Here is a 26,544-nt window from a genome sequence, read left to right on the forward strand (position 1 = left end):
AGAAGGTACAAATAAGGCAGCAGGTGCACGTGTTAATAAAAAAATACTTTTTTCAAATGAAGAAATACATATGTAAAGTGAGTTCGAATTATATCAAGGAGGTTACGTACAGCGCCATCTGCCCGCGAATAAATGAAGCAATAATGTCGATATATCAAGGTTATGTACAGCGGCATTTGTCCGCGAATAGATCAAGCAACAATGTAGATAATTCTATCAAATATAGATCCCGAGCTTGAGGCTCTACAAACAAACAAAAAACATACATACATACAGGTGAAGCTAATGAAAGCGGGTTTATGTTAATTGAAATAAAGATCAGATCAAGGAGGTTACGTACAGCGCCATCTGCCCGCGAATAGATCAAGCAATAATGTCGATAATTCTGTCAAATACACATCCCGATATGAAATGAAAAGGAGAGTTACAAACATACATACATACAGGTGAAGCTAATATAAAGCGTGTAAAAAGTTTGAACTACCAACTCGACGGATCTCATTAAAAAAATCTACTCATGTGTTCGGTTATATTTAAAAAATTGTCAGTTAGGCAAGTCTAGTATGGTTCATTTTTTTATTCGGTCAAAAACTTGAGACTTCTGAGGGTTTAGTCTATGACTGTATAATATGAAACAGGCGCATTCGAAATCTTGTTTTCCTCTATTACATTAAAAAAATGTAATGAATAACATGCATGGCTTTCACTTTTTGATAAGGATTAGTCTTATTATCAATAATATACACGTACATACTATTTTCTCGATGCATTGTTGTAATAAATTCTGAAACGCAAAAGAATTGGTTTCTTTGGATTCGGGTCATTAGAAAGGTAAAATATCAGTGGAAACAATTTAAACAATTAGTTCGTACAAATTGTCAAGGATCAATGATTAATGTCATAATTATTTTTCATTAAATAATCAGCAATCCAGAACAGAAAAAAATTTGCTGCAACTACTTTTAATTTGGTATCTACACTTCAGCGGTTCTCACATTCTTTAATGTACTTTTAATTGCTGTTATATAAAAAGTCGTCCAAACTTCTGATAGTTTTTAATTTTGCTATGGTCTCAGCTCTTTTATCGGTCTACAATATTAAGATAGCAAATTCCCGAAGTATTTTTCTACAAGGTTATTTCGATAATTATATACTTTCCCGTTAACTCAAAATAGTACAGAAAGTTTTTGTCCTACTTATTCTACGAAAATATTTTTTTGTTGAGGGAACTCCGTTTTTTATCGAGTTTGACATCTGTCAAAAAAGCAAAGGAAAAACTGCGTATGAACTTAAATGTTGTTCATTTCTGAAGACGGAGGCATATTTTCAGCCTCCGAAACATTAAGATAAGAATTGTATAATTTCTCAGTTCTTTTTTTGATAGACAAAATTATTGAATACTACAAGTTACTGATGAAAAGAACATTTTTCTTTGTGAAAAATACTTTGAATTTACGCAGTAACTTATCGGGGTCAACTAAAACGTTTGCCCTTTCTACACGTGAAAATTCCCAAAGAAGGTCGATAAAAAATTGTCCTACTTCTCTCTAATTCTTCGATAGGGGACCGGCGATCAGGACAACTACTTTTTTTAACTCATTAATTCAATACACTGATGATGCAAACATGAAACGTTTGTTTGAAGGTGATTGACAATGTTTCATGATGAATTTCATTAGTTCGGACTTCCATTGTCTGATATTATATAAAATGATTTGAAATCCCGGAAAGAACTAAAAAAGAAGAATCAAAAATGAATAGCTGAAAATAACAATTATATTAAGAAAAAAAACTGAAATGAAATAATAGTGAAATAGAATACAAGTAAAAATTGAACAATTGAACAAAAAATAAAAAGTTAAGAGATTCCAAGCCAAGTTACTTCACGACGTTTCGAGTATTAGTATCCACAATCTTCTTCGGTTGATGACTGGACTTACTCCTCAGAGATCTGACTATTTATGGATCATTCGAGTACTTTCACTTATCCCTGCTTTCCTTTTTCCGCTTCATTGGTTTAGTGGAAGATGCCTATTTGGCGGGAGTTGGCCATTTTTCGCTTGATGATGGGTTTCCATATGTTGCGTATCTCTACGCTAGCTTGGCTGAATACATTGTTGGACAACATGTATGCGGCTTCTTTGAATTTCCTGCTAAACCAATGTTCCTCTCTGTGTATGATCTCAGCTTGGGACCACTCGATGTTATGTTGATGAGTCCAAACATGGTCTGCTATTCCTGATTTGCTGGTTTCCCCTCGCTGTGTGTGTATCTTGGAATCTCCTAACTTTTTATTTTTTGTTCAATTGTTCTTTTTTTACATGTATTTTATTTCACTATTATTTCATTTCATGTTTTTTTTGCTTAATATAATTTTTATTTTCAGTTATTCATTTTTAGTTTTTTCAGGGATTTCCAATCATTTTATACAATATCAGACATGAAATTCAATTACATAACTTTTGTAATATTCCATAGTTCAGTCAACTGCTATGATTGTGTCAGCCATGTAATGGAGTAGATATTTGCCCATAACATTCGTATCAGCATTCACATTTGCAAATGTAAAGTATATAATTCATAGGATACACTACAAAAACACACTTTTTGTCTATTTTCCACTATATTTCTTCATTGTTGACCGTTTCGGCTATTACACCATTTTCAAAACTAACATTTAAATCTGAGTAATCTGTATATGAAAGTAGCTGTTTCAGGAGGACTTTCTTTCAGTTTGTGTCTGAAAGTTACTTCTTTGCATGATCTACACATTCATGTATAGAGTTTCAAATTGATTACTTCCTTCTTTTCTTTGGAAGATTCTCTCATCCCTTTTTTTTTTGTATCAGATGGAGTAGTAGAAAGACAAAAACTTTCTTTCCCAAAAAATTAATCACTCCTAAAAATATAACCCCTTCAATTCAAATAATTCATAACTTGTATATGAGCTTTTGAAAAAATTTCTTTCAGAACAACTTTGTTTTGGAAACACTCGTTCTTCCTCAACTACCGTTCATAACTTATCATAATCATGCTATTGAATTATCAACAATTTGTGCAAAAATTTTCGAATTAATAAAGTATATAATTATGTACGTGCCGCTAAATCTCTGAAACGAGTTCCGGTGCGATCATAGGAGTTATATGGTGTGATAACCCACTTAACCCCCATCCAGATTCCCTTTTTCACCTGAAGAGCGTGCTTGAGGACAGTAAATTTCACCCTCTAGAGATTTCTAGAACAGTCCAGAACATTCAAGAGTATTCTAGAACACCCTTGAACTTTCCGGAATGTTGTGAAATGTTCGGGAACAGTCTAAAACATTTGGAACATACCAGATCATCGTGAAACATTCCAGAACACTGTCGATTGTTGTGAAATTGTGGACCATTGTGGACTATTTTATATGGATAGGGCTATCATTTGGTGGGGGTGTATAAAGCAAGTTCCGTCGACCTCTTATAATTTTAACTTTACTTTCATAGATGAATTATTATTCAAAAATGAAAATAATAAAATACTGTTTAACATAAATGATAAAATATTTATATTTTAGCTGTTTTATATTTAGCTGTGCTAATGTTATATAGATATAAAGCACTTGTGATGCACTGTTTGGAATATTTGGTGTAGTAATGAATATTACTGGAGTTTTATTCCAACACCAAACCGTTATTTTAACACTTCGACACGTGTTTCGATCACCAAGTGATCATCTTCGAGAGGAAGATTAAACTAAATATACGTTTAATGTTATCCTTATTTATACCATAGATATCTCTGCTAGGTACCTGCGTCCGTAGTGTCTAAATACATCGTATTCTAGCTAGAATACGACATCACTTACAGGTATATTCCTGACAGTTCACATCAATGTGGACATAACAAACGTGCTGGGCTGAATTTTCTAGTGCATTGTCTTTTGATTTTTCCTCTCACACATGAGAGGATCACAAAAGAAAAACGGACAAAACAGGAAATAGCAGTCAGTAACGGATTCTCGAGGAGTATTGTAGAAGATATTATTATGAAGAAAAAGTTTAGGTTAAGAATGAACGAAATTTCGACTTTTAGAAACGAGGAAAACCAAGATAAATATATCTCAGTTCCATACCACCAATATACTTTGGAAAGATTTTCAAGAAACTAGGTATGAAGGTTGCATCTGAAACAAGTCATCTACAGAGCCTTTTATTAGGAAATCCAGAGGACAAAGTCGAGAATTCGGAAAAGTCTGAAATTTACGAAATTATATGCAATGCAATGCAAAATATTATGGATAGACAAAAATAGCTATTAAAATAAGATATGTGGAACACTTAGCACACCTGATATATGGAAGACCAGAAAAATCATCAATCGCCCATCATATTTCGCAATTAAACCATTCCATAGACTTTAGTTCATTAAGATTAGTTAAGCATTCTGGCAGGATCTTTCAGGATTGGCTCACAGTTTTTTTTTCCTGAACAAGGTTTTGGAGATTTCACAGCTTAATTTTTTCTCTCATTGTAGAATCTATATATCGATTTATGCCTGTTTCAATCAGGTAAACTGTACAGGTATGTGATACGTTGCGAAATGATTTTCATATAAAGTATTTTAAGTTTCGATATTTGTTATATCAAAACATACAAAGTTGGATGTTTAAAATAAATATTGCATTCATTTTTTTAACCGACTCATTTATGTACGCCTGTGGAATAGCCACTTGAAACTGATTTATTACTCCGCAGCTTAAGGAAATTGACTATAGTTATCTGTGAGACATAAGTGTTATTCAATTTTTTTTGTAATCAACAATTTATGGATTTGAAATCATTTAGGAATTTCACACATTTGCATAAACTACTCCACTAGGCGCGGCATTATTAGGAATGAACATCTGGTACCCACACATTATATTCTAATTTTTCATACTGAGAAATGGTTCATTACCAGATAGTTCACGGTATAAATTATTTCAATTTCAAATTGAATGATTTACATATAATAAAATACATCATACATCGAGTTAATTCATGTCGACTGGTAATTGTTCACCAAACTTTGTCGAGGTTGGTATTGTGAATATATCAGGTATCTTGAATTTCTACTCATTTCAACACCGGTTTTGAATCATTACAAAATACATACTTGAAACCTTATGAAAGTGAATTTTATTTAAATGAAGAAATGTAACGAGCACATGCTATGTTGCCAGATATATGAACGAGATTGGGATATGAACCTTTATTTAGTTCAACCACAGTATATTGTTTCATTTAGCATTATACTTGTGGTTCAACTACACTCACAACGTTCACAATAGTACGGCAAACTATCAATTTACTGTTTTTAAAACGTGTATGAATTGTACCAGGTGTGGCAAACCATTCCAATATTGAAGTTATTGAAAGGAGAGTTGCTAAGAATACTATATTATTCAACTAGGGAGAAATATGTTCATAACTCGAGAGATAGCAGTTTGGTGACGCAGACAGAAGGCGAGCGTCCTAAATAATTCGATCGAGAAATGGGCCATTTTTGCTAGTAGAGTACTATAATTTTTCGATGACGTATCACAGAGATATTTCAAAATAAGGTTAATTCGTTGCAGATATCCTGAATAAGAGAAATACCAATAAATTAAATAACATGACACAACCTAAAAAACTATTTCAAACATATTTCTTATTTTTGTTATTTTATCCAAGTAATTTCAAATGATCTCTGGTACTCGAACCCTGAGTTCAAACAACAGTTTTCGTTTTCACTTTACACGTTCTCATTCTTGTTTATTCGTTAGTAACTATATATATTTTTAAAGCGAACTGTCAATTCATTAATTACGTTTAACATTTCAGAACATATTTTGAAGTATGTAAATTCTCAAGACTTACTTGCAAATGAAATTGATTCAAACACAACCGTAAAGTAATGAATTTGTTCATCTGCGATTGGCCTCGATGACAGTAAGTTATATATGCGATTGTACAAGAAATATAATTCAAATAATTCACAATATAATTCAAAACCTCCATAGCCTATAGAGCAACAAGTTTTTTTTAACTTTCAAATGATACTTCCTTACTTTCATTCCTTATATTACTAATGAAACTGAGGACCACAAACTGAATTGCATTTGGATGTTAGGGAAGCATGATAATTACCAAAAAATTCTCGAGGACGTATCGAGATCAATCATATTCTTCGGATATGATAACAAAAAATTACCAGAGTTGACGCCAAAATTCGTTTAAATTATTCTACTACTACATATTACCTATTACTATAATGTGACATTTCGACCGAAATCGTTTCAGTTTATGGTTATTGCAGTCAATAGAATCAATTGTTCATACTCTTTATCGAGCTACGAATTTAGAAAAAAACTTTAAAATTCCGTTTATTAATGTCGAAGAAGACATGCAAGTTGAATTTATAGGTATTATAACCGATATAAAATACGATATTAAAAAAAACAGTCTATCACTGTTATATTTTTTCCAAGTTTCGGGAGGTTAAAATGAAATTTTGACACAGAATGTGTAATTTGGAATATTTCATGATTCTTATCATTAAAACCTATTTGGGCCTACTAAAATGAAAACTCAAATCTATCTGAATGACTGAATCAATACCGAAAAATTCAGTATAACTGATGTAAGGTTATACGGGGTGTTTCCTAATTACGGTGAAAAACTAAGGGCATGTTCAGAAGCTAATTCTGTGAAAAAAGCTCATATAAACATAGGTCCGTAAATGAATTGTTTTCAAAATACAAGATTGTGAAATTTTCTGAAAAAACTTCCTTTTTGTACGCTTGTGTTTTGGCGGTAGGTAGTCATTTCCAACAGTTTTTGTAGATTTACCCTATTTTAAAATCATTTACTTCATGAATCATTCACATAGCAATAAGAAAATTAATTTGTGACCGAGTAATGTGCAAGAAAATGGCTTTTATTAAACGGTCTTATTTAGCTTGCCCTGTTTGTTTGTTTGGGTCAAAATTAGTAATTGAGGTTTGACCCCCTTCCTGTTGACAGATTGGTCTGAAATTTGGTACACACGTTCAGTTTTGATGAAGATAGAAACTTGAATCTTGAAAATAAAATAACTAAAAAAAAATATGGCAAACGGTTTTATTGAAAAAAAAAAAGATGTAGATAATGTGGTAAAAACTAAAAAATAATTCGGAAAGTCCCAGGTAGCATTCTCTAAGGAGAGTGGTGTGATGACTGCTGTGGAGAGTGGTATGATGACTGCTACCTAGAACCTTCCGAATTATTTTTTAGTTTTTAGTACATTTTCTAAATATTCAAAGCTTGATACCAAACAGTTGTTGGATCACAGTGGGGATGAACTAGGTACTATGTCTAACAGGCCTTCTTACAGGTCACTGTCATTTGACCAGATGCAGAGACTCGGACTGTCGAAAGACTGTATGTCGCCTCTGCCCCGCTGGGCAGGCATAATCAGGTTTTTAGAGTTGGACAGAGCCGTACTCTTACCATCTGACCTGAAAGACCACTCACCATACAAACCAATCGGCTTCGTTAGTAAGCTGGGTTTATTTGGTCGAGTGTGAATAGGTGTGAGGCACAATAAACCCTTGCGGGTTGCGGTTGAGGGTTGAATAGGCCCACTCACTTTGGACCTAACCTAACATTATCTACATCATTATTATCTTATTTTTTTTAAGTAAAACCGTTTAATACCTGTGATGCACGTTTAACATTTTTCCCTATTTTATTTTTTTCCAATAAACAATGTGAGCTACGAAAACAAACTGAGGGATAAAAAGTTTCAATTTCAGATGTTTCAACCAAGAAAAAATAACGTTACAAGAAACGTCAGTGGTCTACATTTTTAGGTCAATAATGTTGGCAAAACTGGGTCTCAAGCCGCCACTGGACTCAATAATTTATATCTAGGTAACACTGAATCAAAAATCAAAATGAATCTGAAAACTGTACCAAGGAGAGATACATACGTATAAGAAAATAAATATCTCGAACATTCATCTCTCTCCCAACGTATCTACTCAGTTCATCTAACAGCAGGACCACGCTGAAGTCAATCATATAGATTCTAGATTCCTAAATGGTGGTTCGCGGAACCCTGGGTATCTGTAGAAGGCTCACAAGGGTTCCGCGCCCTCTATCAGAAATCTAAATCCCCTGCAATTGTTGAAAAAGCTATCTCAGTTCTGCTTCCATTTGTGACGACTTACTGATGCAAGACTGGATTTTCAGCTTACGCTTACGCTAATTATAGTAAGATTATAAGAAAATATGTTGAAAAAGTTCATTCTCCACATTAAATAGTTGTTACATTATAATGATTATTTTTCATCCGTATTTTTTTCTTTCTTCGAGTAGTAACATGAAAATATTCAAACTACTAGGTGAACACTTTAGTTATCGAAATGACCTGCTATGGTTCCATCAATTAGGGTTTCATAGCCAAATAAAATGGGGAACTCCTGGAGTATAGATCACCTACAAACCGGTTTCGAGGTATTACCTGCATCAGTGCAACAGAGGTCCGAGTCAAGCAGTGTCTGGGACTCGACTGCCTACGACGCGACTCATGTATGAAACCTTCGTCTAAGAGAAATATTTGTTAACTAGTAACAGCAGAGCAGCAGTGGTACATTGCATAGATGTCTGGCAGATACAATTCAATTCCCAGTGAGGTATTAGCCGGGGAAGTAGTTGTTTTACGGCAGATATTTACCAGAACCTACTGTTGGGAGAGATTATTGTTTCGTTATTTCATTTCGTAATATTTATTTTCTTATAAATCAGTTTGATTTATAGCAAACATGATGTTTCTGGCTCCCTCACGTAACAAGATTCTATATAGGAAGGCCACTGAGTCTGCTATAACAGGATAAAACTTGATATTTTACTATGTAATGGTATTGTTATCCTCCAGCTTTCTATGTTTTAATATTTAGCTATTGAATTAACAAAAAAAGAAAGAACATTTTTGTGAGACGAATTTAACAAGGAATCTTTACCATTGTCTGGAACAATTGAAAATCTTGTGCAATATAAGTACTTGCCTTGTTTTGAATAATGTTATCTCAACTATTTCTTCTAGATATTTTCTCATTTATTGTTGTTCATATTGTTTTTAGGGTAGGCATATGCACAGTATCCACAATAGCCCTCTTCATCATCATAACCTATTGTATCGAAGTCTACAAGATGAGAATACGCAATACACTGTTGAACAAGAATCTCTTGAGGAAACTGAAGATAAAACCGGACTCATTCACACATCACTGCCAGCTCAACCTGGTATATCAAGGCAGCAGCTCATAAACAGCCCATGTCCCATTTGCGGAGACAAAATATCCGGGTTTCACTACGGCATTTTCAGTTGCGAATCGTGCAAAGGTTTTTTCAAAAGGACTGTTCAAAATAGAAAAAATTATGTTTGTCTCAGAGGAGCCCAGTGTCCTGTTACTGTTGCAACAAGAAAAAAGTGTCCAGCTTGTCGGTTCGAAAAATGTCTTCAATGTGGGATGAAACTGGAAGGTAAGATAATCATCATTGATTGTTTTTTCTATGCAATCTGCCAATGCAATATATACGAGGCTACAGAAAGAAATATTTAATATAGTATATTTTAAATTACAAGAGTCGAAAATTTGATTCAGATGTGTGTGATAATATGGAAAAAAAATTAGATTATTATTGGAATCTTATTAGGTAGTGAATGAAGATATTTTGTCTAAGAACTGCTTTGATTCACTAATTAAAATTGTCAGCCTGATTACCTACTCATATTGTTTATTTTTTTGATATGTTTATATTGACGGATGAAGTTATTAGTTTTTCTTATTGAAAATTATACACACATTCTTTGAAATAATTTTCATGTGAAGTAAATATTTCTTGCTAGTATGGTTCACAAGTTGAAATTCGTGTTAAATAGACATAAAATTACAAATGTATCATTGGATTCGGAATATCGTGTAGAAAAATATGTTTCAATGATTTCACAGCACACATAAAATACAATGGTTATTAACAAGTTGAGATGAAAAAAGAAGGCATTCAGCTTCTCGATAATTACTCAAAAACTATCGATACTTGAGAAATATAAATAAAAAATTCTGAAATTTGAAAACTTCAAAAAATAAAGTCCGTTTCAACAGAAGGTGACATTCAATTGTTCAAGAGATAATAAATTTGAAATCCGAAATGAAGATGTAGATAGTCAAAGCCGATATTTTAATTTAAATAAATATAGTTTGAAAAACTAAAAAACAGGCTTTTAAAGAACATCGAACTGAAAAGTTAAATTTTTTTCAATAAGGAACGAAAAATACTAGTATTTTATTGTGAAAAAAGCGACGGGCGCTTGATATACAAAAAATATGGCACCCAGCGCACAGGCTTTTTTCACCATAATACTATTATTTTTTGTTCGTTATTGTTTTAAGTTTATTTAAAAAAAAATATTTTTAACTTTTTAGTTCGTTGTTCTTTAAAAGCGTGTTTGTTAGTTTTTTAAACTATATTTATTTTTCATTTTTCAGTTTGATATGCTATAAAAGCGTGTTTTTCAGTCTTTTTAAACTATATTTATTTTATCTAAACTTTGGGATCAGTCAGCCGTATATTGTTTAGAAAAATGACCATTGATATTTTCCGATTCCGGAGAGGGAGCCTGAAAATCAGCTACCAAGCCCAAGGCAGGAGGCGCGCAAAGGAGGGTTACAAATAAGGCAGCAGACGCGCGTGTTGATAAAAAAAATATTTTTTTCAAATGAAGAAATACATGTAAAGTGAGTTCGAATTATATCAAGGAGGTTACGTACAGCCCCATCTGCCCGCGAATAGATCAAGCAATAATGTCGATAATTCTGTCAAATACAGATCGCGAGCTTGAGAGTTACAAACAAACAAACATACTTACATACATACAGGTGAAGCTAATAAAAGCGTGTTAATAATAATAAAAAACACTTAAAAATCTCTACAGTGCTGATCGGAAATGAAAACCCAAGCTAAGTTATTTAAATAGAACCTTGTATAGTTTCTTTGGGTATTTGTTCAAAAATAAAATTATCTTTTCAACGGTATAACACATGTCATTTCCATTCAAAATGACGATGTATAGGAGCCATTTTCTCGAAATTCACTATGGCGGAACTATGACGTTATTTATATAAATATTGTCAAACAACTCGATGTAGCGAGAAACAATCGCCAAAATTTGCTGAATTTTTGAATGAAAATTCAGAAACTGAAATTTTCCACATATTTTTATTATTTTTCAAAAATGCTACCTATATTTTACTTCATTCATCTCGAAAACTCAATACATTAGGAAGTGATATTTTTTGAACAATGAAGTGTACCTCTTGTATTACAAAAAGTGTCGAAGATCCTGAACTGTTCATTATTCTGCACCACTGAGAAAGTGAAAGTGTCAAAGCTGTTCTATATCATTGTAAGTTAATGAGCACAGTCAGTGACGGCTCGTGCATTGGAGAACAGGGGAGGCTAAAGTCATAAAGACTATATACTTACAGAAAAGCGCGCCGGAGGCGCGAAAATTTTTATGTTGTTAAACGCTTTGCTTAATACATGGCATGAGCATGACAATGCGTAAAAAGTGATTGGGGAGCTGTGGACTTTATTTTAGTTTGTAAACCATTTAAATGGCCGGCCATGACCGCAGCCCCATCATAGGTTTGCGCAATTAACTTTTGTCTAAAATTATAGGTGTCACACGTACAAATTAAAAAATTAAACAAATCATCGTCAGCTGTGCGCACAGATGAAACATCATGAAAACCGATAAAACGTTCTACCACATTACCATCTTTGACATATCTAAAAACTATTGAGAGGTGTGATGTACAGGCAATTTAGGTAGTTTCATTAATTTCCCATCCAAAAAAGAAACACTTTCAATCTCCTTGCTTATATTTTCCTTAATAATATATGCCACACTGTCTATAAACTCATTTTGGATGGTTTTTGAGGTGCCCGAAAAAAAGCTACCGTTTAAAAAAGTGCCAAATTGTGAATCATATTTGCCCCATAACATTAAAAGTTCCTTTTTATTGCCGCGATTAATCGAATCTTCGGTTTCATCGTGTCCACGAAAAGCTAATTCTTGGGAACCCAAATAAATCGTAATATCTATAAGTCTTTTTAAATTCGACCGATTTTCTCTAACTTTATTATTAAAAGAAATTATGGTCTCTTTTTGAGCTGTATCTAAAGTTGTTGCTATATTTTGTTTGCTAAACAATTTTAATTTACAAGACGAAAATATATACTCCTCAGATTTAAAATGTCTTTCTGTAGAACGAGGTAAATTTTTTGAATCGGAGTATCCTATTTTAGACCACGTTTGGTATTCGGTTTGTACGGAAAATAAAACACAGGGCCAACAAAAAAGTTTTTTTCGTTTAATGGAGCCGGTTAAATTTATCGTACCAACTAATATTAAATCCTCGATTTTGTCGATTATCTGACGTTTTAATTGAAATCAAATTTGGTTGAGGCCTTCCCAGAGTTTTAATAATGTAAAATTTATTATAAAATTATTTGTCAGCAACCAATCGACTATATCGTCAGATTTTTTAATTTCGTCCAACTTATCCATAATAAATGAAAAAAAAAAATTACCGAAAAGTGAAAACCTGAAAACACCTTGAAATTGAAAGAAAACACTTTAAAAACACATTAAAAACATTACCAAAAAGCACTGCTATAATACAATACTGCCTGTTTTATACACAAATAACAAATATTATCAAGAAACACTTAAACGATTTACCGAAATAATTTTCAGTCCCGGTCCGTTACGGCATCCCGCCCGAATAATTAAATAAAAAACAAACGCAGTCATACACTAACTGAGACCAACTGGAGGCTAGCCTCCTCTAACGCTATAATTTCTGCAACTGAAGTTACAAATCGGGGCGTATGTCGCTGGTTGGATCGGTCTCGTGGAGTCTGTGCATTTTAAAGCGGTCGGAGGCTTGGCTCCCTTGCAACGTATGGTATTTATTATTTCGGGTTGATGGTTTATTCGTTATTCGTTCATGGGCGGTGCGTTTGAGTTTTGTTGATGCAGGATACAGTGTGGTACGTACTACGTAGTGAGTGATAGTGTTTTTTCGGACATATTATGTATTTATATTAAAAATTAACGGTAAAGTAATGATAACCAAGCATTTTCAGAAAAAATAATCATAATTATTTGTCAATATCTTTTAATTTATTGCGATGAATAGCCTCAAATTTTATGGGGAGACTAAGCCTCCCTTGCCTCCTCTGACGAGCCGCCGCTGAGCACAGTATCTTCGACATTTTTTTGTAGTAACACTTCGATGCTTTTAAGTTAATGAAGTAAAATATAGCATTTAAAAAAAATATGATAAAGTATGTGGATCAGTGAAAAATGTTTATTTTTGAATCTATTCAAAACCTGATCAAATTTTGGCTGACGTCGGAGTGCTGCCATTTCGCCGCCATTTTGAATGGAAATGACCACATGTGTTATATAGTTGAAGAGAATTTTATATACGAATAAATTATCAAAAAAATATACAGGGCAGGGTTTTATTTGAGATTCTTGACTTGGGTTCATTTCCGGTTAACCCTATATAAAATGTTCAAGTGCTTCACCATTAAAAATATCGGTTTAGATGAAGTATAATTTGAATCAGAACTTCGAATTTCTTTTCTCATACACAACCGAAAGGCGCGGTATACAATGCTTTCGATGTCACCCGGTATACTTAAGGTCATGTAAAAGTTTAAAACAATTCATTTTGCTCAGTACAATTTTTCGTTCTCTCTAAGTAAAGGAAAATTAGATATTGAGAAAAATGTTAACTGAAACGTAGCTAAAAACAATGGGTATCTGTCAAATATATAAGATAAGATAATTAGATAACTTTATGCATGTAGCCGTTACTACGTGTTAGGAGATCATCATGAAAAATGAGAATTGAACATTTTTATGTTTTTGCCACTTTTATTTGTAACTAAAGTTACTGTATTTTCGTCCTATAAGGACATTTTCAAACTTATATATTACATAAATGTTTAAGTATATTGTTATAAATAAAAGTGTAAAAAAACATAAATTTTCATTTCTCATAACTTTTGAGTTATCAATAATTGCAATGTTTTATGTGCTGAAAAATCATTAAAACACTTTTTTATTTAAGTTATTATGTATCCAATGTATCTGTTACGGTAAAAGTAGATATTGTGGCAAATGTACACATTTATAGGTAAATGTGCACATTTGCCTCCTCGTTTGGGTAATGTGCATTCAACTAACATTTACAATTTCAAATAAGGGAAATGTACATTGAATTCTCAATGACCATGTCGTTTTGGTAAATTTGAGCATACAAAATACGAAATCGCAAGTGCTAGTATTGTGGTCAAAAGGTTTAAATATGTTCAACTGATGAAAAATAGAGCTTTTCATGAGGGTACAAAGCTTTATTCGGAACAAGAATGAAATTGGGTTTGAAAACATCAAATTTACCTATGGAATCTGTTGAACAGCTGGAAACAGAAGAAGAGTTAGAGCAATTACTAGAAGGAGTACATACAGCAAATTCACCACATAGAAGTCGCAGAAAACGATGAATTTTCCATTGAAACGTTAGATATAATCTTGGATAATGGTTTAATATGCAACCAAATTGAAGATAAAGATAGAAGTTTAGAGTTGAATTCTATTTTGAACGAGAAAAAAATTCAATTGATAATGCTCGAAAGAAAGCAAGGAAAAATTTAGAAAATGAAGCTATCAAAATGTGTAATCTTTCGAAAGAAAAATTTCCTGCTGCTGTGATTGGTGACAATGTTGAAGTTTCCATTCCAGACGTTGATCGTGGTAAAACGGATCCAAAAAATTTGATTTGCGTTGTTTTGTCTAGAGTTATATGAATTAGGAACTAAACAGGGAGTTTTAAAACAATCTTATTCTAGGCATGAATTCGCCATTTGCGAACAAAAGTTTATATTATATGAAGATGTTCCTCAAGATGTTGAGAAATCGGTAAGAGAAATTAGGAATGCAGTCCTTTACTGGTGGACAAGGTTTTAAAAGATGCACCTGTAGGAAAAGGAACATGTTACTAAAAAAAATGCAGTTGTAAAAATGCTAGAATATTATGTAATTCCAAGTGGCACAATAGCAATTCTTGCTCAAATAAATGAAACCTTTTTCATTATGAAATTTCTATATGTTCCTTTATAGTTTTATAAAATTCAACTGTTATAATAAAGAAAACTATGTTATTATTATTATTTGTTTGATTCCCATCGTATTGGTCCTGAAAAACTAGGACGAAAATTGTGTTTATGAATATTGGGATCATAACCTACGATATATTATATAATATGCAAAGAAAAGTATGTTTTGTTTGTCATTAACATTTTTTATTTGAAAAAATTTTGTTATTAAAGCCTTTTGTATTATATTTATTAAAAAAATAATTTTTACTGCAACAACATTTTCAATTTATTTGTATTTCAATTTTTCTTAAAACATGAAGGTAAGAGTATACATTTACCAAAACGTGAAGGCAAGAGTACACATTTGCCGGGAAATGTACATATACATTATATTCAGTTCACATATACCTAACTTTTTGGGAAATTTACACATTTTACGGTAAAAGTGTACATTTCCTAAGAGTGTACATTTACCGTAACATATCCATATCTTTAGGAGCTGTTTGCCAATTTAGCACGAATTTCAACCTGTGAACTAGACTGTGCTATCATTTTTCTGGGCCTTTCAACTTTCTACAATCTGAAAAATTAACAAATCCAAATCAAGAGAGAATCTGTTGATGTGTAATAAAAAGTTATTAAATAATATAAACAGAATAATCGATTTAGTGACTAACTTATTATTTTTATTATTATTTTTTTATTACACTTCAACAGATCCTCTGTGGATTTGGCATTGTTCATTTTTCATATTGTGAAAGGTCAAAAAGCCGAGAAAAAGAGCTAGAAATAACTAATAGTCATTCACCATTTATTCAATAATTCATAGTTTTTCAATGATGTGTTGGTAAAAAAAACACACAACAGTTTTCATATTTCTGTATGTAGATACTTTTTTCTGAATAGCAATTCGTGAAGATAGAACTAGAGGAGGAAGGTCAACATATCAATGTTCATATTCTTTGCCACCATCTTTAACCAACCATGCAGAACTCAGGGCGAGTACGACTGACTTGAGACAAGGAATGGGTGAAAGCCATTCAGGGCTTACCGTGAAATTAGAACCTCCAGATTCCAGTCTCTCACATCAAAAAAGAACTACATATCCAGGTTCCCAAGGTGTCCCACCATTATTGCAGGTAACGCAACTAATGGGATATTTTAAACGGTTTTATTTAGCTTGCCTCGTTTGTTTGTTTGAGTCAAATTTAGTCATCAAAGTTTGATCCCTTTCTGTTGACAGATTGATCTGATATTTGGTACACTCATTCAGTTTTGATGACAATACAATTTAATACATTCTGTATCATTGTAAATCCAAGATGGCCGCAGCTATAAAATGGCGGATTAAAAATTGTTTTTGAATATGGTGCAAGTTCAAGATGGCCGCATCTACGAAATGACGGATTACATATTTTTTCACAACTACCTCAGAATGGGTATCAAATGACAGACTTGATTAGTAGAATAGTAGTACACTTTAAAAACATGCAAATTCAAGATGCCCGCAGCTACAAAATGGCGAATTACATATTTTTTCACAACTACCTCAATATGGGTATCAAATGACAGACTTGATAATAGAATAGTAGTACATTTTTAAAGAGATGCAAATTCAAGATGGCCGCAGCCACAAAATGGCGGAGTACATATTACCGTGTAATACTAAGGCACTAAATGAACTAAACAGAATGAGAAGAATTGAGTAACAAAATTAGAAACTAAAAACTTGAGAATAAAATAAGTGGCAAAAATGTTGAATGGTTGTATTGAAAAAAAGGAAGATAATAATGATGTAGACAATGTACACTTAAAACTAAAAAAATAATTTGGAAGGTCCTAGATAGCAGTCATCACACCACTCTCTTCAGAAATTTACGCTATTGATCAAATTAACATATTTATTCAGAAATGTATATAAAAAATTATGAGGTACTTGTGATATAGCAATAAATATTAATAACTTATCAAACATGAATATATTACTGAAAATGCTTTGGTGAAGCCAAATAAAGAGTTTATGAGTATATCATCAATGTTATTAAAATTGTGATCCTCAAGTTTGCAACCAATGGGATTTTTTGTATTAATTGCACAATTGAAATTTGAATGCATTTAAAATAGCCTCAAGTTCATCAGCATACAGAAAAGATAAAAAAATATTGAATTCATTCAAGAATACACAGAACATTCATTGGTAAAAATACAACATGTTATTTAGAAAAGTTCTACTAGTAACACATTTTTCACTGGACAGTTTACAAAGTAACACTTGTTTTGCTATGCAATAGCTTTCTGAAACGTTTTGATACTCTAGATGTAGAGTTTGAGAACGTTTAAAAAAATTATTGTACAACAAAACACTTGCTGCAGTAGTTGCGGTTTTGTAAACTGTCCAGTGAAAATCTCACAATAAATATGTTATAGATTTTCATCAAGTATCGGCCAATTACATCAAATATCGTAGAAGTTTATATTCATATTCAAACTTTGGCCACCAATTCAAATTTCTCTCAATTCTTTTGTTATCAAAGTATTTTATTTTCAAAGGGATTGCATATTTCTTGGCCTACCTTATATGCTGTTCGAAATGAAATGTGCACTATCCTCTGGTGGTATTCAAATTTTGAGTAATGTAGAATATGGTGCACTCTTGTGGTATCCGATACATACCATTGGATTGAATTGGCCGGAGAATTTCAAATATAGGAAGGGCCAGGGGGGGAAAAAGATGAAAGTGGCCAAAAAGTGATTTCGAGAAAAATGAAAAACAAAGATTGATTTCTAATAACTCCTTTTGTAATATAATCATACCTTTTTTTTAGTATATTAACAATAATTGATATTGATAACTAACATCTATTAGGCATTATTCCTAATAGATTTTAGTAATCAATATATGCAGTTCCATTTAGCTCCTAGGTGAAATGATGAAGGTGAAAAAAAAACTTGATGAATTTAATGAACAACTTATATTTTACTGACAATGAACAACAAATTTTATGAAAATTTATTCATCTGGGTAATCCAGGTATACATCTTCGCTGTCATCGTGAACAGCTGCTGGATTGATGGTGGGCAAATTCTCAAAGAACGCCTTCGCGGCAGGGTTAACCAAAAATCTTTTTAGGTGTTGCAAGTCGTTGAACTTTGGTTGAGAAATCGGCAATGGTCCATCATACAGGTTAGTGAAAGGTCTACGTGGAGCAGGATGTTTTCTTGCGTTTTTCCCCTTTTTGGTGGCTTCCAAAGGATTTCAGCGTCCATGTAACAACCAGTGAAAATTTTTTTTAAGTATGTTCATTCATGACCTTTAAACAACGCACGGGCCTAGTGGGAAAGGGGCAATTTTTCAAGTACATAGGCGTCAAGAATTCTGTCCATGTCTTGAAAAGTTCTTGCTGGCAGTTGATCACAGCAAAGGGCGACGGCCTCTCTCTGCTATTTCTTATAACATCACTCCATTCATCGGGCAACTCAACGTAAGTCTGATGGTTGATGTAACTCATGTTTTTATCACATTCGAGGTATGAATGCCCTCGAATGAGAAAATATACTTCAACACTGTCGAAACGATGCTTCTCAGTCACTAAATGATGAAGGTATCGAATTAGGGTATAATTTTTATTCTGCCCAGTACAGGAATCGCAAAATATGACGAGATTATGAACTTCTTCAGACAAAAAATTGGTCACGTAATTATCGAGCATGGAGCAAACATCGTCGGATCCTTTACGGGCAACGCTCGCATCGTACGTGTAAAAAGCTGCATCTCCGGTAGACAGAACGTGGATGTTGAAGCTGTAAAAGTTTAGCTGTCTTTTGTAGTAAACGTCGTTGGTCGTTATGTTGGGGGTAGGTAGATTCTTCTGAAAGTCCATGGCAATGGCAGCAACAGCATGATTCCTTTTACTAATTTTTTTGAAATTCCTTTTAATTGAATGAAATTTTTCAGCTTTTGATGGTGGTGAAGTTTGTGCTCAGTTTCCAATTTTTGTATATCCTTTTCGGGATCAAATATTTTTTGCGAGTCTGGAAGGGTGGTTGCGGTTCCTGATTCAATCGCTGATTTCTGAGACCTGATGGCGTCACACGTGCTGCAGGTATCCTTTCTCGGATAGCCGAACGATATATTAAATTCATTGTTGACAATTGATCGGAATGTGTCATAATGTACGATGTTCTCTTTGTGAATTTCATTATACATCTTGGTCAATTTGGACAAATTAAGATCTTCGGGTAGATATATTTTGTCCGAATCGTTTAAAAAATAATGGGATTTCCGTCCCTTCAGCGAATTTATGAAATCCATCACCGTGATTTTATGAGGTCGATTTGCATGTTTACCCCTATTATCTTTGGGACTGCAACCCTTCTCAGTTAATGACTGTTGAATGGTCTGAACTCGTTTAGGCGTTATACCAAAAATAGACGTGAACGCCTTGAAACAAACAGGTAAATCTCTGTTGGTCCCATCGACCCTCACTCTAAAAGCGTAAGAAGCCTTTTTTTCGCGACTACTGCCTTCCATGCTCTTTCGTTTCTGCACGGGTAGCACAGTAATAAGTCCAGAAAGAAAGGAACTTTGTTCGTCATAGGACTTAATTTCGTTGAACTCCTTTATCAATTTCATCCTCGCAAATTCAGATACAGTTTGAAAACATTTAAGCCGAGAACACTTACAGTCAGGTCCTGGTTCATGCGAAGAGAGGCTTAGTTTCTTCATAACCTCATTCATTCTCCCAGTCGGTTTCCTCCTTTTTGTCAGTTTGGTCGGAACTTTTCCCACCTCATCACTACTCTCTGCAGAATCCAGAGTATCCATGATGCTGGTATCCAATATTATTTTTTTATTCACCAACAATTCAGGAAAAACAATAAGCCACAAAAACAATATGAATTTAGCACTACGCGATTCAACAAGTGATAAGCTGATTGCGAGGAAGGTTCCGCAACACTGCTTGTCTCTCAGAAGGTCATCTTCGATTTGTTCAGGCTTGGACTCCAGCTCCCCTACCCTTTCGACTGATTGTTGGTCTCGAGAAGGACCAATGGGACTGCTGGTCTTTACCGGTGGCCCGGGCATTTAAATTGACATTCATCTTTCTTCCATCCGCGCTTGTGCCATTCATCTATTTTCCCCCTTACCCCGAATCTTTTCATGCACATTTCGAACGATTCTCATCTTTTTTCCCCCTTGTTGTTCTACCAGATGATAGTACTCCTTCATAGCCCTTAGATAGCGCTAATATCTCAAAATCGACGAAAAAGTGACTTTCATCTTTGTTCCCCCTGGCCCTTCCAGATGTTAATGGATTTTTTTTGAACAAAAAAATATTGTTTGCAGAAAATTCAGCTGCAGTCCAAATATTCATTGAAATATTTTCTAAGATTGTGCATTTTTGTTCACAAATCAATCAAAAAAGTACTTTTAATTCTATTTTTAGGAAATAATGGATGTGGAGCACCTATGGCACTACAATGAAATGGAACTAAACAAGCTGAGTACCGAAGGGCATCTGGGGAAAGAAGGATCTAGCGGGGCAGTACATAATCTTTCTACCCATCCACTATTGGCCGGGACAGCATTGGCTGGTTCAACAGATACGAATCCAGATTTCGTTGCGAATCTCTGCAATATTGCTGACCACAGACTTTACAAGATTGTAAAGTGGTGTAAGAGTCTTCCATTATTCAAAAATATTTCGGTACGTTATTTTTCTTGTGTAAAATTTTAACTATTAGCAATATGTTGTACGTGTCTTGAGAAAGCATTAATATCTATATTGGTGGATATTAAGCATATTTTCAACCTTGTTATTTTCTATATTTTTGACAGGGTGCAATCCTTAAATCTTAAATGAGATTATAGAGTATTTCATCAATTCGGACTTCTATTGTCTAATATAATATAAATTGATTTGAAATCCCTAAAAAAAAATTGAAAAGATTAACCGAAAATAACAATTTTATTAAACAAAAAAAACTGAAATTACAAAGAAATAACATACAAGTCAACAACCAAAAAAATAAAAAATTGAAATAATAATAAAAGCTGAAAATAAAAAAATATTATTAACAAAAAATGATAAATAAAAATTAAAAGATTCCAAACCAAGTATCCACAATCGTCTTCGGGTGATAACTGACGATTGTCAGTTATTATATTAGACAATGGAAGTCTGAACTGATTAAATCAACCACGAAACATTGTCAACCACCTTCAAACAAAGAGATTATAGAGGTTGATGCTAGGTACTTTTTTAAATTTGATATAGAAGACCTAGAAGTTGATGACAAGTCAACACAAAGAAAGTAACTTTTTATCAGCTTTTTACCGAAGTTCCTGTAATGTCATTTTTGTAGAAAAAAGGTATTTCTTTCTAAAAACAGCCTTTAACGTTTTTACAAAGCATTAATGAAAATAGCAGTTAAGAGTTCATTCAATAACTTTTTACTTCAACAAGAGTTCAAAAAGGAATACTCTGTTTATATTTCTGAACAAATTTATTTTATGACTAAGGACTGAAATATAACGAAACGTGAAAAAAAGAAAGAAATCATTAAAAATACATGATCGGGGATATTATTATAGAGCACCATATTTTAATTTCACTCTTGAAGGATAATATAGATGTGTTTGAATTAAAAATTAAAAAATTCCTAATAAATTGACTTCCATAGACGGTGTTGGTTATCCGCAAGGATCCATTCCAACTCCTTTGATCTACACTTATATCAATGACTCAGTCAATATTGACATCAGCAGTAAATTTACATTTCTCTTTGAGCAAACAGTTGCCCTTTTATATATCAATACCGTTTGTAATAAGAAGGGCTTTATCAACAAATGTAGGTGAAATATACTTGAAAACTAAAAAAAAATTGAAGAATTTAAGGACAGAACATTTATTAGAAATTGAAATTTGGCAGCCACATCGATCATATATGTAAACGATTAACAGCTTGGTTGTTGAGAGAGATATCGCTATTAAAAAACTGAATATTACTGGAGTATTCATTACTACACCAAAGGTTCCAAACAGTGCATCATAAGTATTAAAAAGCTGATTACTCTTCACAAAATTGATTCCCATTCACGTTCTGGAAATATGTCACACATTTTTTAAAGCAGTATTCTCAATACCAATTCAACATATAGTGCATGTCAATCACAACTCATTTGCTTCCTTATACGTACTTTAATACTTGCTAAAATTTTGGTTATCATCCAGAACAAGAAGTTATTGAATTATCTTCTCAGTAATTTAAAGCAAATATAAAATGAAAACAATGAGGAATGAATTGGAAAAAAATCATAGTTATGAGCATATATCACAGTGTGAATAAATTTGGCCAAATCACTATCGAGTAAAATAATTTTTTTGCACACTTTATGCCGTATTCATACTCACTATACCAATGTTATATTTACTATTCACTCATTTGGTTTATATCTGAAAATTTTCACCTTCATTCTATGTATAAAATGATCAATACAATTTTCATATCTACTAGTTTTTGAACTGTATGAAGTGGTAAGATTTCAAATAGACTTTACTCTACAAAGTACTTATTGAATAGAAATTAGACAAAAAAAAACAATTTCAATTATTTAATGCTCTCCCAAGTTCAAGCATGGATTTGATAGTAGATCATTGTGTTTATAACCCCTTCTTCCTGAACCCATTTTATAAGTGAAGTGCTTTTAAAATTTAGGCTCAACTTGTTTAGTTGATTGCCTGTATTCATTATGTTGATGATTCAAAATAACTGGATTCCTTCAAGAGTACTAAAAACTATTAGCATTTTACCTACATGGACAAAAAACTTCAATATAATGTGTACTATTCACCTAAGAAAATTAAGAAAACTCAAGTGGTAGGGTTTTGTTATATCACCAAATATATTTTCACTATTTATCTTCAAATAAACAAGGAAAATTTTCATCTTTGAAATAAAAAAAGGACATACCATTTTTAAAAGTATTACATTTTTTTATGGAGCTATGTTAAACTAAAAAGTGAGATCAGCCAGTTTAATGAGTGTTCCAATTAGATTTATACATACGAAATACTTGCTTATGAAAACAAAATAATTTCAAAAAAATTTTCAGATTGATGACCAAATTTGTTTGCTTATCAACTCCTGGTGTGAGCTCCTTCTATTTTCATGCTGCTTTCGATCAATGTCTACTCCAGGCGAGATAAGAGTATCTCTTGGAAAAAGCATAACTCTTGCACAAGCTAGGGAAATGGGCATGCAGCCTTGTATAGAGAGAATGTTGAATTTTACAGAGCAACTTAGAAGACTGAGGGTTGATCAGTATGAATATATAGCAATGAAAGTTATTCTTCTCCTTACTTCTGGTAAGTGTATTTACTTCTATTCAAAACAAAATGTTCGTGACCTTTTATTCCATTTGGGCCCTACCTTTCCAGCTTGGTTCAACATTCCCCTCATTATTAAGTACAATACGGGGGTCATCAGTGGGACTCCAAGTTATCTCATTATGAGCGGGAAATTTTTCAAATTATGAACAAAACGATTTCTGAGAGAAAAAGAGTTTTCGTAATATGTCAACTTTTTGCGAAATTTATTTGCATCCTTAGGACATAAAATTAGAGGGACAAATTGTCACAATAAATAAAATCAATAACACAGTTACAATATTTATAACTATCTAAGAACACTCTCTTTCACATACAGAATCACAAAGATAAAACAATCCGGGCTGGTATAGCGTGGTGGAGTGAAACCTAAAATACCAAATGTTTCATTTGCTATTGTAGCAAACATCATCAGTGGTATATGTATTGACTGTGAGGATGAAGGTTATATCTCGAAGTCCCAGAAACGACTGACTGTCATCAGAAGAAGAGTTTAAACAATTTGCATTAGAAGATTTTCTTCTGCAACTAACACAGCATTAGTGAACATCGAATCACCACATATTATGAGTTCAACTTCAATGAAATTAATGAATACAGAGAAACTATTCAAGGCCTTCAACACGTTGAGCATGACTTGGCAGTAACGCTGTGCCTCACTGTCCGGTGACATTATGTATCATCAAGACGGCGTAGCATTCATGAGACCTTTTCTAAGAGGATGGCTTGGTTTTGTAAAATGCCTCAATTCGGCGGCAAACGCATGATTTTCAGTTCTTCGCAATCTGCGTAAACATCTCCTACCTTTGGACACAAATGTTCGCTCACATTTATGCTCAATGTACCTAATATTTCACAGAAAAATTTTCTAGATGCAGTTTGATTCAGTAAAATATTAATTGATTATATACATTGTAAACTTTTATTTCACCCAATAAAAAATACATGTCAAACATGCAATGTTTGGAACATGCAATACATCACTATTTGGATCTTACATATTTGTTCTACTCTTTTTCTCACAATGATAACATAAGAACAAATGACTAACAAAACTGCTTGCACAACATCACATTCCAACTTCCATAGAGCTCGATTACGAACTTGCAGTGTGGCACTGTGTTAATGTCTCATATTAAGGACCCAAAAACAATCAAACAGAAATAAAAACTCATCAAACATGTTTGAAATGCCTAAATCTAAACCAATATAATTATTTAATGAAAACTTTGAGACCTTCCGGTGCCGATTGCCATACTGAATCTCGCCCATTTACTTTTTTAGTTCACATGTATGAATATAACTGAAAATTAATAAAAGACCTTTATTATTATTATATATACACAGTTATACAAAAGTATAAACCAATGTTAGAGTTAAGATACTATACTAACTTGTGAGAACTCAGGTTTATATTGGATAGATGGCTATTTCAAATCTTGATGTCAGAATAATTCTAGAGGGATAAATATGACACCATTTGCATCCTCTCTGCTTCTTTGGTTTTGAATTTCATTAGCCAGTCTCTCAAATTGGCTTGTAAATAGCTGTCATAGCTAAAACGACACAAAATGCATCAAATTTACACGCATTTTGTGTAATTAAACGCAAAAAGAGTCGCTTAACTACTGTTAGAGTTGGATTTTCCACTTGCCACATTCGCAACATTGCCCCTCCCTCTTCAAATTATTACTTCCAAAATGACTCTTCTGCTTGATCCTAACCAAAACCAATTAGGATTGTTTCAATCTCTTTCTATGTTGGCTAATAATGGTATTCGGACTTATTTTGTTGACCAATAATGGTACGTGGAGTTATTTGAATGTGATAAGTGTTGTTGGGAGATTATGGTCGATTCTTTCGAAAATAGAGTAAACTGATTATATTTATGCTTTTTGAAAAGAATACTTTTTATTTATTGTATCTATTTACTATTCAATTAATCATTCTGTCTATAACGACTATTACAAAAAAACAATATTAAAAATAATATCACATTATTTGTGATGTATTGTCACATTATCGGTTATGTGTTGTCTCGAAAATTTGTTGTTTGCAATGTGTTTTTTATTTTTATTTTTCAAATACGTATCTAATATGTCTGATGATTTTTAAAATAGTATTATCATCAACACGAAAAAATTACTTTTCGAGCCCTGAAGAAGAATTTAATTAAATTCGAAACTTTGGCAAGAATACAATTGTTTTTTTTTTTATTGATCCTGTTACCCAACCAACCCCCTTTTTCAGAATTATTTTTATATTACATAATTATCATATTACATTATTCCTTTGCATTTTCAACTGGTTTAAGGCCAATTTATGAAAAATAATGAACTTCATTATAATTTGGTGGTTTCCTTCTTCCTATGATTTGAGATTTTGAGTATTTTCTGCAGATGTAAAATCAACTAGTTCATCTACCCCATACTTGTAAAAGGTCGTTGATAACTGCTTCAAGTTGACACTAGTATAGTTGCTTCAATTTTATTATTTCGATTCTCCTCCTATTTCTTTTAGCTCTAATCTATGAGCAATTTGACAGTCCAACTCGAAGTGATTCTAAACACAAATTTTCTCGTGATTGTGGAATTAGTTTTATGATTATACTTCTTGCAAAGAAATGTATTAGTAATGAGAGTGAATCAAATGGGTAGAAATTACTGTGCGGATATTTATATATAGGTTAGAAGACAGCACAAAAAAAGTTTTACTTTTCTTGCACTGAAACAACAGCAATGTTTGGAAGATTAAACTGTTTAATCTTAAACTGTTTAATTTTCCTCTTGATGATGATCACTTGGTGATTGAAATTTATAATGTAGAATTAAATGATTAAGGTTTTTAACACGGTAGCGACATACTTTCTATTGATATAATTTTGTTTGTGCAATGCATATGTTCCTTTAGGGTTCCATCAAATTAAGGG

General features: G+C 32.8%; 1 protein-coding gene across 2 annotated transcripts in view; it reads left to right on the forward strand.

The window, feature by feature from the left end:
• The window catches only part of Hr39 (Nuclear hormone receptor FTZ-F1 beta), a 146,023-nt gene that overhangs the window by 104,590 nt on the left and 14,889 nt on the right, over positions 1–26,544 (forward strand). For both annotated transcript variants that reach the window (XM_074173081.1, XM_074173082.1), the window contains exons 7-10: positions 9,129–9,531; positions 16,132–16,364; positions 20,673–20,933; positions 23,342–23,594. In XM_074173081.1, the coding sequence (XP_074029182.1) occupies positions 9,129–9,531; positions 16,132–16,364; positions 20,673–20,933; positions 23,342–23,594 (1,150 nt within the window). The remainder of the gene's footprint in view (positions 1–9,128; positions 9,532–16,131; positions 16,365–20,672; positions 20,934–23,341; positions 23,595–26,544) is intronic.

Source organism: Leptinotarsa decemlineata, unplaced genomic scaffold (genome assembly GCF_025532065.1).
Source record: "Leptinotarsa decemlineata unplaced genomic scaffold, Ldec_3_MD MMD2_tig00000199_RagTag_RagTag, whole genome shotgun sequence".
In the NCBI taxonomy this organism is placed as follows: Eukaryota; Metazoa; Arthropoda; class Insecta; order Coleoptera; family Chrysomelidae; genus Leptinotarsa; species Leptinotarsa decemlineata.